The sequence below is a fragment of the Rhinichthys klamathensis genome, unplaced genomic scaffold (genome assembly GCF_029890125.1).
Source record: "Rhinichthys klamathensis goyatoka isolate OS25496 unplaced genomic scaffold, OSU_Roscu_1.1 h1tg000414l_1, whole genome shotgun sequence".
Lineage (NCBI taxonomy): Eukaryota > Metazoa > Chordata > Actinopteri > Cypriniformes > Leuciscidae > Rhinichthys > Rhinichthys klamathensis.
Window position 1 is genome coordinate 272716 of NW_026606914.1, and position 17563 is coordinate 290278.

The following is a 17563-nucleotide window of genomic DNA, read 5'->3' on the forward strand; positions in this document are numbered from 1 at the left end:
CTGACTGGATTGCACCTGCTTATGACTATTTATTTCAGGGCGGGATGGAAATGCTCATATAGATGGTGAAGCCCTTAGTCTCAGTTTCACTGTATATGGAATGTATTCATTACCTTTGAGGACGTGTATACATGTTCGATACTGGACTCTGGAGTTGCTTTTGCAGAAGCATTTGGCTTTGTTAGATAAAATAATTTCTTGGATAGTCAATTTTCTTGCATACAAACCCCAAGACTTCAAGATATCAGGTAAGCTCCTCCCACACCAATTACATCATCAGTGAAGCTCCTCCCACATCATTTCCCAATAAATGCTGGAATATTCCCATCAGCTACGAGTGAAGATGAGCATCAAAGCATCAGGAAGAGCTGAAATCTGCAAAGACTGAGTTTATGAAAGAGGACAGTGAGAACATGAGTGATCCAGAACTCTGCAGAATGAAACACACTGAAGTTACTGAAGAACAAAGAGGTTGGTGTTTATTCTTGAAGTAATTAAGTAACGCAATTAGTTACTTTTTTTAATATTGTAATGCATACATTTAAAAGTAACTTTCCCCGACACTGGGCATTTGTTACTGGGAGAGCAACGTTAATGGCCGGTGGGAAACTCTAAGGGACAATGGCATCCACATGAATAAGTCAACTAAAAAGATTTAAACACAATAATCAATTGTTTAACTAAATTATTGGCGTCCTAACCTAAATTCGAGGATGTGAAAAAATAGTCAGATAAATACCTAATTGGAATTAAATTACTTTGAGCACCAAAAAGACTGAGCATGCAGGAAACCTTCTACCACACCATTGGATTCAGACGTTGGGACAATTGTTTTACCTTGCTTTTTAAAAATGTGTCTACTTTCTGCTATTAAACCAGGGCTCATTTTAAAATCCTTTCACTTCATATTTATCTCTTAGACATGGACTTGCCACCACTTACTGCTGGTTTATTTGTCATATTAATTTATCCACGACAGGCCTGTACTCAACAAAACAGACTCAGCAAAATGGTTTTTAATTATTGTTATTGAAAAATTCCAATAAAATATCGAGAGATTGTAGGCACTATTGTATAAATGTTAATATTACATAAATAATTGTATCATTAATCAAATATATTTAATATTTCTCACTTCAGAAACGTAATTTGTGTCTAAAATGTCTTGAAAATAATAATTGAAATATGAATGAAAACAACACCAGAATTATCATATTTTATAGCAGTTGTCTACTATTACATCACGGCTCACTTTCATATTTGTCTCTTTTCATTATTAATGTGCTGAAAATGAAATGAAACCTTTTCCTTTCATTTCAGACCTGATGGAAGTGAAGGAGGAGAGTGAAGAACTGAGTGAAGTGGAGGAGGAACATCATGTCAAACCTTTGAGTCACTCAAAGACTAAAAATACATTTTTAAAGAAAAGAAGAGCCAAGAAATCTTTCACCTGCACTCAGTGTGGAAAGAGTTTCACAGGCAAACATAAACTTGAGTGTCACATGAGAGTTCACACTGGAGAGAAGCCGTTCACATGTGATCAGTGTGAAAAGAGATTCACACAAAAATCACATCTGACCGAACACAAGAGGATCCACACTGGAGAGAAACCACACACATGTGATCAGTGTGGGATGAGTTTCACGCGATCAGCAGGACTTAAGATTCACATGACAATCCACACTGGAGAAAAGCCACATATGTGTGTTCAGTGTGGAAACCATTTCACACACAAACAACATCTTGTGCGTCACATGAGGATCCACACTGGAGAGAAACCACACACATGTGATCAATGCGGCAAAGCTTTTTTTAGTGCAACACACCTCAAGACACACCTGACAGTTCATACAAAGGAGAAGCCACATTCATGTTCTGTGTGTGGAAAGAGTTTTCCACTGCGCCAGACTTTACATATACATGAGAAAATACATACTGGTGTGAGAGAGTACATGTGTTTTGAGTGTGGGAAGACTTTTACTACAGCTCAACAATTAAAACAGCACCAGAGAATTCACACTGGAGAAAAACCTTACAAGTGTTCACACTGTGACAAGAGATTCAGTAGTTCAACAAGTCTGAAAGCACATGAGAGGATCCACACTGAAGAGAAGCCGTTCACATGTGATCAGTGTGAAAAGAGATTCACACAAAAATCACATCTGACCGGACACAAGAGGATCCACACTGGAGAGAAACCACACACATGTGATCAGTGTGGGAAGAGTTTCACACAATCAGCAGGACTTAAGAATCACATGACAATCCACACGGGAGAAAAGCCACATATGTGTGTTCAGTGTGGAAAGAGTTTCAGACACAAATCATATCTCGAGCATCACATGATAGTTCACAGTGGGAAGAAGTGGCACAGGCTTTCGCTCTGAAATCACATCTGCTTTTCATTCTGAAGAAAGACCATTTAACTGTGATCAGTGCGGTAAACAGTTTCATTGGGCTTCAGTCCTGAAGAAACACCTGAAGATTCACACAAAAGAGAAGATTCATTATTAACATTACAGCAGAAAACACTCAGAGGTGTGTGTTCAGTACACCTTTACTACAGATGATGAACTGAAAGAGTGCCAGAAAATTCACATTTGGAAAGAAGGCCATAACACTTTTAATAGAGACATGAGTCTGATATTATTTTTTAACTCGTTCTACATTGTAGATACAATGAATACACTTAGATACACTTTCAGGTATCTTTAAAACTGGACACTTCTCTTCTCTTCTTCTCTTGAGATACTTTGGCTCTTATACGTCAGTAAAGAGAGAGATCTGTCTCATTCTCTTTCACTTTTACTTAATATTTGTATTTGCTTCATGTATTTATTGATTAAACTCTTTACTCATTTTATCTTATTGTCCATTTCTTCTTCCTGCTGATTCATTTACATTTAGTCATTTTAGTCATTTTATCCAAAGCGACTTACAACTGAGGACTAAACCAAGCGAGTCATCGTGAAGAGACAAAAACAATGCAAGTGCTCAAAATACAAAGTTCAGACATTGCTCGGAGTAGCATAAGCCAGGTAAGCAAGGATTTAAAGGAAAAGGAAATAATTTTTTTTTTTTTTTTATGTTAAGTGCTCACGGAAGAGATGAGTTTTCAGTTGTCTTTTGAATGCTGTCAGGGATTCTGCATTCCGGATGAAGGTGGGGAGATAGTTCCACCAGCATGGTACCGTGAATGAGAATGTTCTGGAGAGTGATTTTGAGGCTCTGTGTGATGGCACCACGAGCCGTCGCTCATTGACTGATCGTAGGCTTCTGGTAGGTATGTAGACTCTTAGGAGCGAGTGAAAGTAGGAGGGAGCTGATCCTGTGGTCATTCTGTAAGCAAGTGCCAATGCCTTGAACTTGATGCGAGCAGCAAGTGGTAGCCAGTGCAGAGAGATGAACAGAGGAGTGACGTGGGCCCTTTTGGGCTCGTTGAAGACAAGACGAGCTGCAGCATTCTGGATCATTTGTAGAGGTTTAGTTGCACATGATGGAAGTCCAGCCAGAAGAGCATTGCAGTAATCAAGCCTAGAAATGACCAGGGCCTGGACGAGAAGTTGTGTTGCATGCTCAGTTAGGAAAGGTCTGATCTTCCTGATGTTGTGCAGTGCAAAACCTGCATGATCAAGCTGTCTTTGTGATGTGGTCTGTGAAGGTCAGCTGGTCATCAAATATTACTCCAGGATTTCTGACCGACCTTGATGGGGTGATTGAGGACGAATCTAGCTGGATAGTGAAGTCGTGCTGTAGAGACGGATTGGCAGGGAGGATGAGGAGCTCAGTCTTTGCCAGGTTGAGCTGCAGGTGATGTTCCTTCATCCATGCCGAGATGTCCGCCAGACAGCTTGAGATCCGTACAGCTACTGTGGGATCATCTGGTTGAAATGAGAGGTAGAGCTGGGTGTCATCAGCATAGCGTTAATCACAGGTTCGCGTTTAAAGTCTGATCATTTCGACGGAGGTGAATCAATCAAAGTTAACTTTAGCTGGAAGTAACATTATTCAAGAACGCCAAAACAATCTGTTACCTTAAATTATATGTTTATCTCTGTAAAGCTGCTTTGAAACAATTCATTGTTAAAAGCGCTATATAAATGAAGATGACTTGACTTGACTAGCAATGGTAAGAGAAACCATGTGCCTGTATGATGGGTCCCAGTGATGTGGTGTAAATGGAGAAGAGGAGCGGTCCAAGAACTGAACCCTGGGGAACCCCTGTGGTCAGTTGATGTGCTTTGGATACCTCACCTCTCCATGTGACCCTGAAGGACCTACCTGTGAGATAGGACTCAAACCAGTGGAGAGGAGTACCTGTGATGCCCAGAAAGGGTGGACAGAAGGATCTGATGATTCAGAGTGTCGAAGGCAGCAGACAGATCCAGGAGGATGAGAACTGATGATTTGGAAGCAGCTTTTGCGATCCGCAGGGCTTCGGTGACCGACAGCAATGCAGACTCGGTTGAATGCCCTTTCTTGAAGCCAGATTGGTTGACATCCAGCTGGTTGTTCAGAGACAGGAAGATTATACTTGGTTGAAAGCAACTCGTTCAAGTGTTTTCACAATGAATGGTAGGAGAGAGACAGATCTGTAATTCACTAAAAGTGATGTGTTTAACGTTGTTTTTTTAAGCAGAGGAGTTACCCGAGCCTGCTTGAATGCTGTAGGGAAAATGCCAGTGTGGAGGGATGAGTTGATGATGTGTGTGAGAGCTGGAAGAAGTGTGGGAGAGATTGCTTGTAGAAGATGTGAGGGGATGGGGTCCAGAGGGCAGGTGGTAGGGTGACTAGAGAGGAGAAGTTTATATACTTCATCCTCGGTTAGTGGAGTGAAGGAGGAGAGAAGGTTATTGGCTGTGGGAGAGGTTAGTCTCGGTTCCTGTGTGTGTGAAGCTGAGAACTGACTGCTGATAGTTGTAGTTTTGTTAGTGAAGAAGTTAGCAAAATCATCAGCAGTTGGCGAGGAGGTGGTTGGTGGTGGTGGAGGTGGACAGAGGAGAGAGTTGAATGTCTTAGAGGCGCTGTTGATCTTGTTGTGGAAATATGAAGATTTTACGGTGTGAACCCCAGCAGAAAAGGCAGAGAATAAAGAATAATTTTATTTCTGGAAGCCATGAAGCATTGTTTGCTTGTTGCACTTTTAATGTTGAAAATTTCTCACAAGCTTTTAAATGCCTAATTAATATTTATATTTCACCCACACATGACTGACATTGAATGAGATTGCTGTCAACAGTTTCACCCTTGATATCCAGTATCATACATTTCAAAGACTTTGTTCTAGTCAGTTTGATGTTTCATTCACACCACGAGGCTTCATGAAGTCAGAACAATTACTATAAACTTTAAACAACACAGTTTTTACAAAATAAACTGAAATTATCACTGCCTCCATCTCACCGCAGCTTTACACAACTAGCAGAAAGAGAGCAACTGGAATAAAGAGAAGCGGCACGTAATCCTTGTTGTTATTTTTGTGTGATTATGTTGATATCTATAGATGTTTTGTTTATGAACAGTATTTGGCACGTCTTATTTTATTATTATTATTTTTAAAATTAATGCCATAAACCGGAACAATACAATGAGACATAATCATTAAAAAAATACAAAGTGATTAAAGTAAAATAAAATAAAACTCCCAGAGGACAATCTTTTTTTATAACAAACAAAAGAAAAAGAACAACAATTCATTCAGACCTGAGCGATTTTGTGTGCTTTTGTGTTCGTTTGTGTGATTGTTTCTATGTTTGGATTGAGAACTGTTACTGAGTGTCAAGTCAAAAGTCAGAGTTTGAGATCTGTGAGGGGAATTGATGGGAATCGATGTGTTGCCATTTTTATTTTTTATTTTATCTCTGATGTTGACATTTATCTTTGGCAGATTACGTTGTTTAAATTGAAATGTATTGAACAGATACCTCTAAATACTTCATATTAACCCTTTAATGAGAACTGATCTAATGATGATCTAATAATTTCATTGTAATTAATGCAGTTATGAGAAAATCAAACAATGTTTAGATTAATATGGACATATAATGGTGTAGTTATTTACCTGAGTGTCATTCATGTTTTTGTATTATTGATCCATGTCACATTGTGAGCAATAACAGTATTGTAGAGTTTTAGGCTTTTATCATCTATTCTGACTCAAATAATCTGTTTAACAGCAAACACTCTGTGAGATGATAAATATATAGTGAGATATAATAAAGTGAGATGATCTGTTGGATGATCCTGAATGGCTTTTTGAATGAGTGTTGATAGTCTGAGGCTCATCGATATTAACAGATCTGCTGAAAACACTCTTTATTTCATGACAATAGTTCCTGTTTTCACCTCATTTATTATGCTGATGCCTTCAAATATCCTGTAAATGGCCACTTAAAGCTCTTTTCTACAGAGCCCCTAAAGGGAGATGGTGGAAAAATATTTGGGATGGGAGTGCAAGTAAAATCTTTTGCATTCCCTCGCAAAACTTCTGTGTTCCCTCTCAAAACTTTTACGTTCCTTCGCAAAGACATCCGCGTTCCCACGAAAAACCTATTGTGAGCTCGGACAAACACGTCCTGTTTAATGTCCCGCTGGCAGTGTATCTGAGATCCGTACGTTAACAATGCACATTCAAGGAGTTTAGTAAAGTTGGCAATATATTCACAGATCTGAACTTCCCGGATCAATAACTCTTGAGCTAAACTTTGTTGAAACACAAATGCCAGCTATTTCCAAATTATCTCTATGAGCAGGCAGTGAGAGACACGTCCTTAGGGAAAGTCTGCAAAGTGCAAATCCCCAAAAAGTGTTACTACAAAAAAAGTCATTAATGTTAAACACTGTAGTGTCACCAAATTCAGTTTACACATCAATGGTCTCCTACTGGTCATACTACAACACTTAGTTTGATAAAATGTGTTTTTAGAAATTGTTATACTATGACTTTGTAACACACCAAATTCAGTTTACACATCACTGCTCTAATGCTGGTGGTGTTAGCCCGCGTACACTGCAAGATGTTTAGCTAAGATAACATTAAATTGCCACTTTATTCTAAGACATTAGAGCATTTGTGGTCTGTATCAAGTCATCTTCATTTATATAGCGCTTTTAACAATGAATTGTTTCAAAGCAGCTTTACAGAGATAAACATATAATTTAAGGTAACAGATTGTTTTGGCGTTATAGCGGTTCTTGAATCGCAATCTGTATCGATTGGCAATCACCATCGCACACCTGCAGGTCATAGGTGCGTGGGAAAAAAGACCAATTGGGTAGGTAAAAAAAAAAAAAAAAAAACAAGGAACTCCAGCACACTATCAATACTTGCAAATGAGTATCAAAATTTTATTAGCAATGTTTTGGTCTCACGACCTTCATCAGGCATGGTCTGTCTATCAGAAACTTATAGACTTGTGCCCTCATCTAAACAGCAAGTAAAAAAGTTCACCCTAAGTCAATCAGCTACATTTGAGGCATAAAGATTAATAAAAGAAAAGTATTAAACACACATTTCAAATGATAATGTATGTTTAATAATGGTAAACACATCAACATGATAATAATGATTTCTTAAAATATGATTCCTTTCAGTAATAAACTCATCATTCCTGGGTAATTTCACTATTTTCAACATTCACTGTGCGGTTAGATAATAAAATTGCTGACTCATTATCTCGATTAAATTTCCAGGAATTCAGATGGTTATGCCCAGGTGCTTCCCCAACAAGCCTCTGCTGCCCTCCCTGCAGACTAGCTGTCCTCGACTACCGTATATGACTCTCTAGAGCACCAGATCTCCTCAGCTAATCAATTCATGAGATTAGGACTGGAAAATACACATTAAAACCTATGATTTTGCCTGGTCTTACTATTCTTCATTCTGTTGCACATGCAGTTTCTACTGTTCCAGTTAAAATTCCTACAGTATGTGCCTTCATCGTCCATTGTTTTGAGTCAAAAAATTGCAGCCGTCATCCATTAAAGCACTAGTATAAGGAATTGAATTCCATCTAAGATGCTTGGTTCCCGAGACGCAAAGATCCTCCAGCCCGATCTCACGGCAATTCGTACAAATTTTACGAGGTGGCTAATTCGTAATTCATACGACCTCACTCGTACAAATTCGTACGATTTTTGCTAATTCGTACATATTTTATGAGTTACCAAATTCGTATGAATTCGTACGAATTACTTACCCCCGACCCCGCCCCTAAACCTACCCATCACGTGGGTTTAGACAAATCGTACGAATTCGTACGAGTGAGGTCGTATGAATTAGTACGAATTAGCCACCTTTTAATCACTCGTACGAATTGGTCGTGAGATAGCGTTACATCCTCCATCGGCCTTCTCCTGGATGGCCTTAAAAAGGAAAATCCAGCAATTAATGATAAACGTTTACCTTTCACACTCCCTATAGTAGTCCATCTGATGATTTCACAGCTGCGCACGGGTTTCTTTGACCCATACACTAACACACTCCTGGAAGCAGTATTTCTTTCAGCTTTTTATGGTTTTCTGAGATTTACTGCATGTTCTAAAAATGTTAAGCCTTCCCAAGACCTTTCACTAGCTGATCTCTCACTGAAATCTAACTATTTTGAAATTCATAAACATTCTAAGTCAGATAAAGAAAAGAAAGGTGTGTTTGTAACCATATCTCGTACTTCTGAATTTTGTCCCCTCTCTTCCATGGTCCAGCACCTGAACTACCGCACTCATTCACATACCAACGAGCCACTGTTGACAAGACATCATGACAAGATGCACACATCACCTACATCTCCTTTGCCAATATTGTAGTCTCGCTAACCTCTAACCTCTATACAGCGCACTCCTTCTGCATCAGACCAGCTAGAACAGCAGCTTCTACCATCCCTTCTCCTATGCTCAATAGAATGGGACAATGGGAATCTGCTTTCCAATGCTACATTCGCCCATGAACTAATGACATATAGCAAGCCCAGAAAACCATGAGCCACCACATAGACTCAACCTCTGTTATGAACAGAACTCGCTAATCCATCACAATGTACCACTTACTCAGTTTTTTGGGGGATTGATAATACATTTCAGAGTAAACAAATTTATTTAAGTACAGTCTTGCTTCTATAGTTCATCTATGCATGCATGGTCAGACTCTGAAGACTAGCTCAGGGAACCGCGTTCCCTACCCTCTTGAGGTACAAGGGGTTAATTTTAAGGGGTTAATCCTGACTTATTGAGTTTGAACTACTTTATTGTGTAGGGGGATTTATGCCTCAAAAATGTATCTCAAACTGTATGGCAGCTGAGCCCCTTGTAGCCTAAGACTTTCGCCAAATCTAAGAATTGTCAAGAAATTTTATTCTTATTCTCAAAAGTGGTCCTGACTGAAATCAAACTGTACGACATGGATCTAATAAACTTGGGTACAACATGTATGTAGACGCTACGATGGTGACATATATTGTATCGTAGGCTACAACGCAAGATAGTATAAAAAATAAAACTTCATCAGCATGTACTAGTAGTAAACAAATAGAGCAAGATTAATCACACTTCGGCAATTGTGGTTTTTATGTGCGTTGAAAAAAAGAGGAGAAAGTGAAAGAGGAGAATATGAATGTGGTCATGGCTAGGGAAAAAGAGGCCAAATGAGGTAAGTAGTTTTAAGTTTTAGCGCCATGCCGTGTTGATCAATACGCCATTTCATGCTGCATTTGTATTGGCTAGTCAGAAGATGTAGGTCGTAGCAGCAAACAAACTGTGAGACGATCATGCTAAATTTCTTACACTATCAGAAAATGATCACAGGCTATCTTTGGTCGCAAGACCATGACAACATCCGTCTTTGAACCTCTCTCACTGTAAATAGCGCAGTTTACAGAGCTCTGGAGTTGTTTCATCTTCTGTACAGGAGTAAACACACAAAGGAAGAGGTTGAACCCAGCTGCAGGATCTTTATTGACAGTAGTGGGAAACAGGTAGTGAACAGGTTTTTGAGCTTAACCTGATCAGATGTCCATCCAACAGTGGATCTGTTGATTAAGATGGATCCATACAGGAGGAATGAATGAAGCAGACGGGAGATTATAACCACAAGGGAGATTGACGAAGATCTGAGTGTTTGAAGAAGTGGGTGCCGGTGTTGTGCCTAATTTCGACCCCCTGCCAAACTATTACCCCCCTCATTGAAGTCAGTACCTGATTGCCTAATCCCAACCCCGCCCCTAATCCTACCCCCTCCCCCACAACTAATCCTAAACCTACCAATGCTAGGGGGGTAATAATTTGGCTGGGGTCGAAATTCGGCACAACACCGGGGAGAAGTGAGTCTTTAGAGAGAGATTGTGATGAGTATACCGTATGTGCAGTATTTGATTAGCAAGTGATGAGAAACAGGTGTGTATCTGCATATCATGGAGAGTGGGCAAAGAGTGAAATGAGCCCAGTGCAGGTGTAACAGGTTTATGAGAGGAATATATTAATACAATATAAAAGACTAAAACCTTGTGAAGTACTAAGGTTGTGCACAATGAAAAATGAGTGACCTGATGCACAGGTGTATGGACGATTGGAATACACCCAAATAATTCACTTTAAATGCTAAAAAGAGGTTCATACTGGGGTTTGATGGTTCTGATTATCATATTATATTTTTCTTTCATGATTGGTGATAGTGGTAAGTTACAATCCCACTAGAAGTGGGCTGGACAATCATTAATAGAAGAGCTTCTTGCATATGTTATTTCTATCCCTGAGGCCGAGTGCATCAGTGTGGTCTATATTTGACACCGAAGTGTTTGGTTCACCCGTTTACTGTGGAGTCAGCTGTGTCAGATGGACAGACTGTAACCTGAGATGAGATTTGAACGTACTTCCTCACTTTACTCTGCACCTTATACCTACCCAGACAACCTGCAGTCAAGCTAGTGAATCTCTTTACCAAGTGCCTGTCTCCATTTATTTTACCGGGTAGAAGACATCCTGTCAAAGAGGGGGGCAAGAAAGATTTGCTGTGCACTCTCTTTGAGAGGGCAAGAGGGCAACAAGGTGGGTTTTTGTCTTTTAACATCCGTTAGCCTTGGTTTTGTCAGCCCACTGGAATTTAGCCCACGCTAACAGGATACACTGGTAAGGCTCCAGATTGTGAAGTACGTGGGACATGTGCAAAGAAATTGTTTTTCTTAGCATGAGAGGTGGCTAATTAGTTGCTTTGACAGAATGGATATTTGTGTAATTAGACATATATATGTTGTTTTGCTCCAAAAGGAATTTGCTCATGTTTGACAGACAGACATTACATGGTTGTGCAAAAACTATATCAGGCTTCAGTGCTGATACTGAAACATCTGTAGGTGCTTAAACTCCATTCCACTATTCAAAAGGTTATCCAGATTATTTTGTGAGGAAATATTTGCAAAACAGTAATCCAGTTGGTTAAAGTAGTAAGCAGAAAAAGTGTATTAGAATACAGTCTTTGATGTAGGGCTACATATTTTTGATATTTGTTATTATCCCATCATGATACTTTTCATGAAATACAATTTACATAAACATTTCCAGTGATTCTTTGCAGCACTTTGCAGAACCCTGTTCTTATCTTTCTGTGTGGGATCTGGAGTTTCTATTTGGTTCTTTGGAGTTCTTGATGTTTCATTTTAGGTTCTCCAACAGCATATTAGTTTTTGTGGGATTTAAGGCACCAGTCCGATTGTCAAAATAACTAGTTCTTTCTCTAAAAAGTTCGAAGTTATGAAATTTCCATGGAATTTATTTCCTTATGGATTCCCCCCTCCAGACTGTAAATCCTTTTTTATTGTAAATGGTACCTTTATTTTTTATCGTGTACCTCACTATTGAATGAATGCACTATAAAAATCATATTCACAAGGTAATTTGTGGAAACAATAATGATAATTATTACAAGATAATTCTTATTATCCCTTGAAACTGACACGGAGAATGAATTTTTCTGATTATTTATTTGATAAATCCTCTTCACTCAAAAAATCTGTTTGCTCAGTTTACTTAACTAAAATGAGCTAAAGCAACACAGATTGCTAAAAAATATAAAATATTTTTACTTAATTGTCGTTTGCTCTCAATTTTATTACGCCAAATAAAACGAAATTTGTCAAATGTTAAGTTAACTTAATCCAATTGTATTGGGACTGCATGAATAATTTTTATTGCATTGACTGAAACTAAGCAGTGGATTTCTATTTCCCAGTATGTTTTGCATAGGGCTGGATAAGGAGTGCACATTTTGAAATTAAGTGCTAATGTGTTTTGAGTGAAGGAAAGACCTGTTAATGTTTAATGTTCAGTTATGTTTGACATTTAAAAAAGTTTTTTGGTTACCATTGTGCTGAAGAATAAAGCTTGTGGTTAGGCTGTGGGTGGCTACATTCAATCCATTTCAATTCAATTCACATTTATTTAATATGCGCTTTTCACAATAGATATCCGTCTAAAGCAGCTTTACAGAAAATGCATGAGTCCACATTACAATTCAGTGTGATCTGTTATCAGAGGTGACTAATGTATCTCAAAAATGTTCATATACAAATCACACAGTTAGTTAACATCATGTATTAAGTTGTGAACATAATGATCACAATATAGAAAAGTTTTCATTGGTGTCTGTTGATTCAGGAGTTGGAGACGTCTCTTCACAGATGTTGGACATCTAAAGTCTTTGTAAGAGGCTAGATCAAAAACTGGAGCTGACACTCTCTAGTTACCTCAGAATGGGCATCCCGAGATAAAACAGAAAAGCAAATGGAAAGAAATTAGAGTAGCTGCTGTTCATAACATTTCAAGCTAAGATAATCATGTGCTTTTGATATGATATAACTGGAGTACAAGGTTATGAGATGCATTATGTGAATGTTTGGCTAAAGAGATGTGTCTTTAATCTAGATTTAAACTGTCTGAGCCCAAAACATTATCAGGAAGGCTATTCCAGGAGTTTAGGAGCCAAATGCGAAAACACTCTCCCTCCTTTAGTGGACTTATATATCATAGGTACTACCAGATCTTAAAGATGGATAGTAGGGCGATAGAATACATACAATACAAAGAAGCTGTACTCAATAAGCCATAACGCTCACAGAATACGTCAAATGAAATTGGTGTGATCTCATTGAATTAAGATTAATTTTAAACATCAGTACAACTACCCTAGTTTAAGTTTAAATCACTCTATTCAACTGTGTGGAAATGTGTCAGAATTTTTTTTAACTGAGACCAACAAGCATTTTTCTTTTTTTTTGAGTGAGGTGGCACTTTCAAATCCAAACCAGGGTGAAAGATTTATCCTACACCATGTGTTTCTAAATGCAACACACAGAAGGCACAACAAAATTAGCCCAGGGGCTGCTCAGGTTTCGTCGCTTCACTCTATTGAGTACCAGTGAAATGACATGTAAAGGGGTTAGGCTCAGAGCTTTGCAATGGATAAAGTCAACGATATGTTTACCAAACTTGCTCATCAAACAAAGGGTTTTTAATTTTTTTAATTTTTTAGTCGTGCTCATTTGCAACTTTACACTACACTACAGGATGACCCTTCTTGGTATTGTTGTTTAGGGTCTACTTTATGCCACAGGTTTTTGTGTATTGGATGTGTATTAAAGGTGACACGTGAGTCTTTCTCAAGAACATATTACAAATTCCACCACTAGTCAAGTCAAGTCAAGTCATCTTCATTTATATAGCGCTTTTAACAATGGATTGTTTCAAAGCAGCTTTACAGAGATAAACATATAATTTAAGGTAACAGATTGTTTTGGCGTTATAGCGGTTCTTGAATAATGTTACTTCCAGCTAAAGTTAACTTTGATTGATTCACCTCCGTCGAAATGATCAGACTTTAAACGCGAACCTGTGATTAACGCTGACGGCGTTCACATGCTCATTCAGAATAGTTATGTGCTTTTTAAAATATGTGCGCAGGTTTGTAATTCATACAACCCAGCCTAAACAAACTACTTTTCTTGCCTATAAATTTTGATACAGAATTTTGTTTTATTTTATCACTAGTGCAAATTGTAATTGTGCATTTAGACAAAATCTCTCTTTCAACAAATACTAATAAACATAATAAAGCCTTCATGCCCTGCTTAACTCAGTATTTCTCTTTTCTTGAATTTTCAAGTGTCTCCTCCTGGGCTCATCAACACGCGCTGGAGATACTGGAAACATGGCACAGTAAGACACACAGACAGATAAAAACATGCTCTTTAAACATAATAGTTTACCCAAAAATGTCAACTCTGTCTATATTTACTCACATTTAAAACCTGTCAGGCTTGCTTCTGTGGACTATAAATTAAAAAAATATGAAAACTGTGCAGGTTACCTTTTTCATGCAGTTAAAATGAACAGGTATTCAAGGTTTCATAGCGCCAGAAGTAGTTTCAGTGTGTCCCTTGCATTTAGCAACTGTAAAGACTTAATAAATACTGGTAACATTTTATTTTAATGTGTCCTTGTTACACGTTACATGTATTTACTAAACTAATACATGTAAATGATCCATAATTACATGGCGCTAACCCTATATCAAACCCTAATCCTATAAACCTATAATAAGTACATGTAGTTAATTAATATTAATCAGTACTTAAATGTATAATTACACTGTAACAGGGATGCATTAAATGGAAAGTGGAAAGATGGAAAGTATAACCGAAATACTGTATAGTGCACAGTTGTGTGAATCCACATTCATATACTTTTATGGTGTTTGTTTTTATTGGTTTGAGAAAAAAAGTGACCAGCACAGTTTCAGTTATAGACCAGATCTTCTGTAACATTACACATGTATGGAATGTGCACTTCCTCACAATGCAATGTCATTTATTATAAATTTGATTAAAGTCCCCCTGTGATGAAAATCAAGTTTTTAATGTTGTTTATGTCTATGAGGTGTTTTTCATATGTTTTAACACAATCCATGTGCAAATTCATAAGTCACATTCATAAGTCAGTATTTTCTCCTTAAAACTGCAGTGATCTAAAGATAGTCACAAAAACGCGGGTTGAAATCGCTGGTGTTTCAGACGTCACAAACTACCTTGTAAGTTGTAACCAATCAGATCAATGTGCCGGCAGGCTTTAGCATATCATTAACTGTGACTGTTCTGGAGCAGGAGTCTCGAGAGAAGCCAGGTTATCATGGTATATTTCTCTGTTGATATGAAACATCAGGTACATTTTGTCACGATGCAGCAGAAACAAGGAGGAAGCAGGATCCACATGCAGCACACTTTATTCCATAAACTGAAAACAATACAAAGACTCAGACCAGGAACAAGACTCAGGCGCAGTAAAACCAACATCGACAGTAACAACACAAGAATTCACAAGGACTGAACTGAAACACAGGGCTTAAATACAAGGGCAAACAAGCTAAACGAGATAACGAGGGGCGTGGTATACATGAACACAAACGAGGAGCGGGAAAACAGGGAACAGGACTGAACCAAATGCACAAAGACAGGGGGAACACAGACAGACATCACAACATAGCCCCCCCTCTATGGGCGGCTCCCGACGCCCAACAAAACAGGAAACAAGACAGTTCGGGAGGGTGGTGGAGCGGAGGCGGTCCCGGGGGAGGGATGGAGGGCCAGGTACGCGCAGGGAACGGGACCAGGGCCTTGCAATGACAGGCATGGGCCATGGAACGTGGGCGGAGCTGGACGAACAGGCTGCCAGGGCAGAGCAGGCTGTGGGCGTGGCCATGGCAGAGCAGGCTGTGGGCGTGTCCACGACGGAGTAGGCTGAGGGCGAGGCCACGGCGGAGCAGGCTGTGGGCGTGACCAGGGCGGGGCAGGCTGTGGACCCTCGGGCGTCCAGGGCGGAGCTGTCGGACCCTCAGGCGTCCAGGGCGGAGCTGTCGTACCCTCGGGCGTCCAGGGCGGAGCTGTCGGACCCTCGGGCGTCCAGGGCGGAGAAGACCCCTCGGGCGGCCACGGCGGAGAAGACCCTTCGGGCGGCCATGGTGGTGGCCTACTGCCCCCCCCAAAAAATGTCTTGGGGGTAGCTACGGGGTCGTAGCCTGGAGCAGGCACCGGCTCAGGACCGAACCCCGGCTCAAGAGATACAGGCAGAACCAGGGGTGAAGAGGGCTTTAGGCTGGGCAGAACCAGCGGTGAAGAGGGCTTTAGACTAAGTAGGACCAGCGGCGAAGGAAACTCTGGGCTGAACAGGACTGGCGCAGGATCAGCGGGCTCTGGCGCAGGATCAGCGGGCTCTGGCGCAGGATCAGCGGGCTCTGGCGCAGGATCAGCGGGCTCTGGCGCAGGATCAGCGGGCTCTGGCTCAAGTGTCTGCGCAGCCCACACACACCACAGGGCTGTGGCCATAATGGCCAGTGTTGCGGTCACTGAGGGCTCCGGCGGCGCATGCGTGGCGTGGACGGTCTCTGGCTGGGCAGACGCGACGTGGACGGTCTCTGGCTGGGCAGACGCGACGTGGACGGTCTCTGGCTGGGCAGACGCGACGTGGACGGTCTCTGGCTGGGCAGACGCGACGTGGACGGTCTCTGGCTGGGCAGACGCGACGTGGACGGTCTCTGGCTGGGCGGTCTCTGACTGGACGGTCCAGACGGTCTCTGGCTGGACGGTCTCTGGCTGGACGGTCTCTGTAAGGCTGACGTGAAGGAACTCAGGCTGGACGGGGCTGACATGAACTGACTCAGGGGGTACTGTGAGCTTGCGGGGTGTTTCATCGGCCAAGCCCACAGTAAAAGCTGAACCGCTCAAGTACAGGGCCAGGTCGATATACCCTTCTAGGGTCCAGCCGGTATAGTCGTCCGGCATCCGCTGAGCAATATCCGCATCGAGCCCGCTCCAGAACAGGTCCACGAGTTGGGTGTCATCCAAGGACCCCAGATGACAGCAATTCACAAAGTCCCTCACATACCACTCTATCGGCTGTCCGTCTTGGAACATTGAAGAAAGCATTCTTATTAGCACTCCATTGCTGGCAACTGCTGGATCCATCTTTGGTGAGTTCTTCTGTCACGATGCAGCAGAAACAAGGAGGAAGCAGAATTCACATGCAGCACACTTTATTCCATAAACTGAAAACAATACAAAGACTCAGACCAGGAACAAGACTCAGGCGCAGTAAAACCAACATCGACAGTAACAACACAAGAACTCACAAGGACTGAACTGAAGCACAGGGCTTAAATACAAGGGCAAACAAGCTAAACGAGATAATGAGGGGCGTGGTATACATGAACACAAACGAGGAGCGGGAAAACAGGGAACAGGACTGAACCAAATGCACAAAGACAGGGGGAACACAGACAGACATCACAACACATTTAGCAATATAGCGGATGTATGATGTATATTCCGATGTTATGATCAACTGTTCTGTGTTGTTTAAAGCGTTTCTAAGGATAATGGCAGCGGTCTGACTCTGAGATGGCGAACGGTAACATGGTTCATGTAACATCAGCAACACACTATAAGCTGTTTGATAACATAGTCAAGCAAAAGGCTAATCATATTAATTACCGTTATATGTCCGTCGTGCAGCGTATACTAAATGAGGC

The 17563-nt window shown here is 40.6% G+C and overlaps 1 protein-coding gene and 1 pseudogene across 2 annotated transcripts in view; both read left to right on the top strand.

The window, feature by feature from the left end:
- Nucleotides 1–292: 292 nt before the first annotated feature.
- LOC130070713 (gastrula zinc finger protein XlCGF49.1-like) lies at nt 293–2110 on the top strand (annotated as a pseudogene).
- An 8809-nt stretch (nt 2111–10919) lies between these two features.
- myot (myotilin) overlaps nt 10920–17563 on the top strand; it is a 51112-nt gene continuing 44468 nt past the window's right edge. The window contains exons 1-2 of one of the 2 annotated variants that reach the window (XM_056235199.1): nt 10920–11037; nt 14147–14199. In XM_056235199.1, coding sequence (XP_056091174.1) covers nt 14192–14199 — 8 coding nt within the window. In that variant the 5' untranslated portion in view covers nt 10920–11037; nt 14147–14191. The other variant, XM_056235198.1, reaches the window with a different exon arrangement.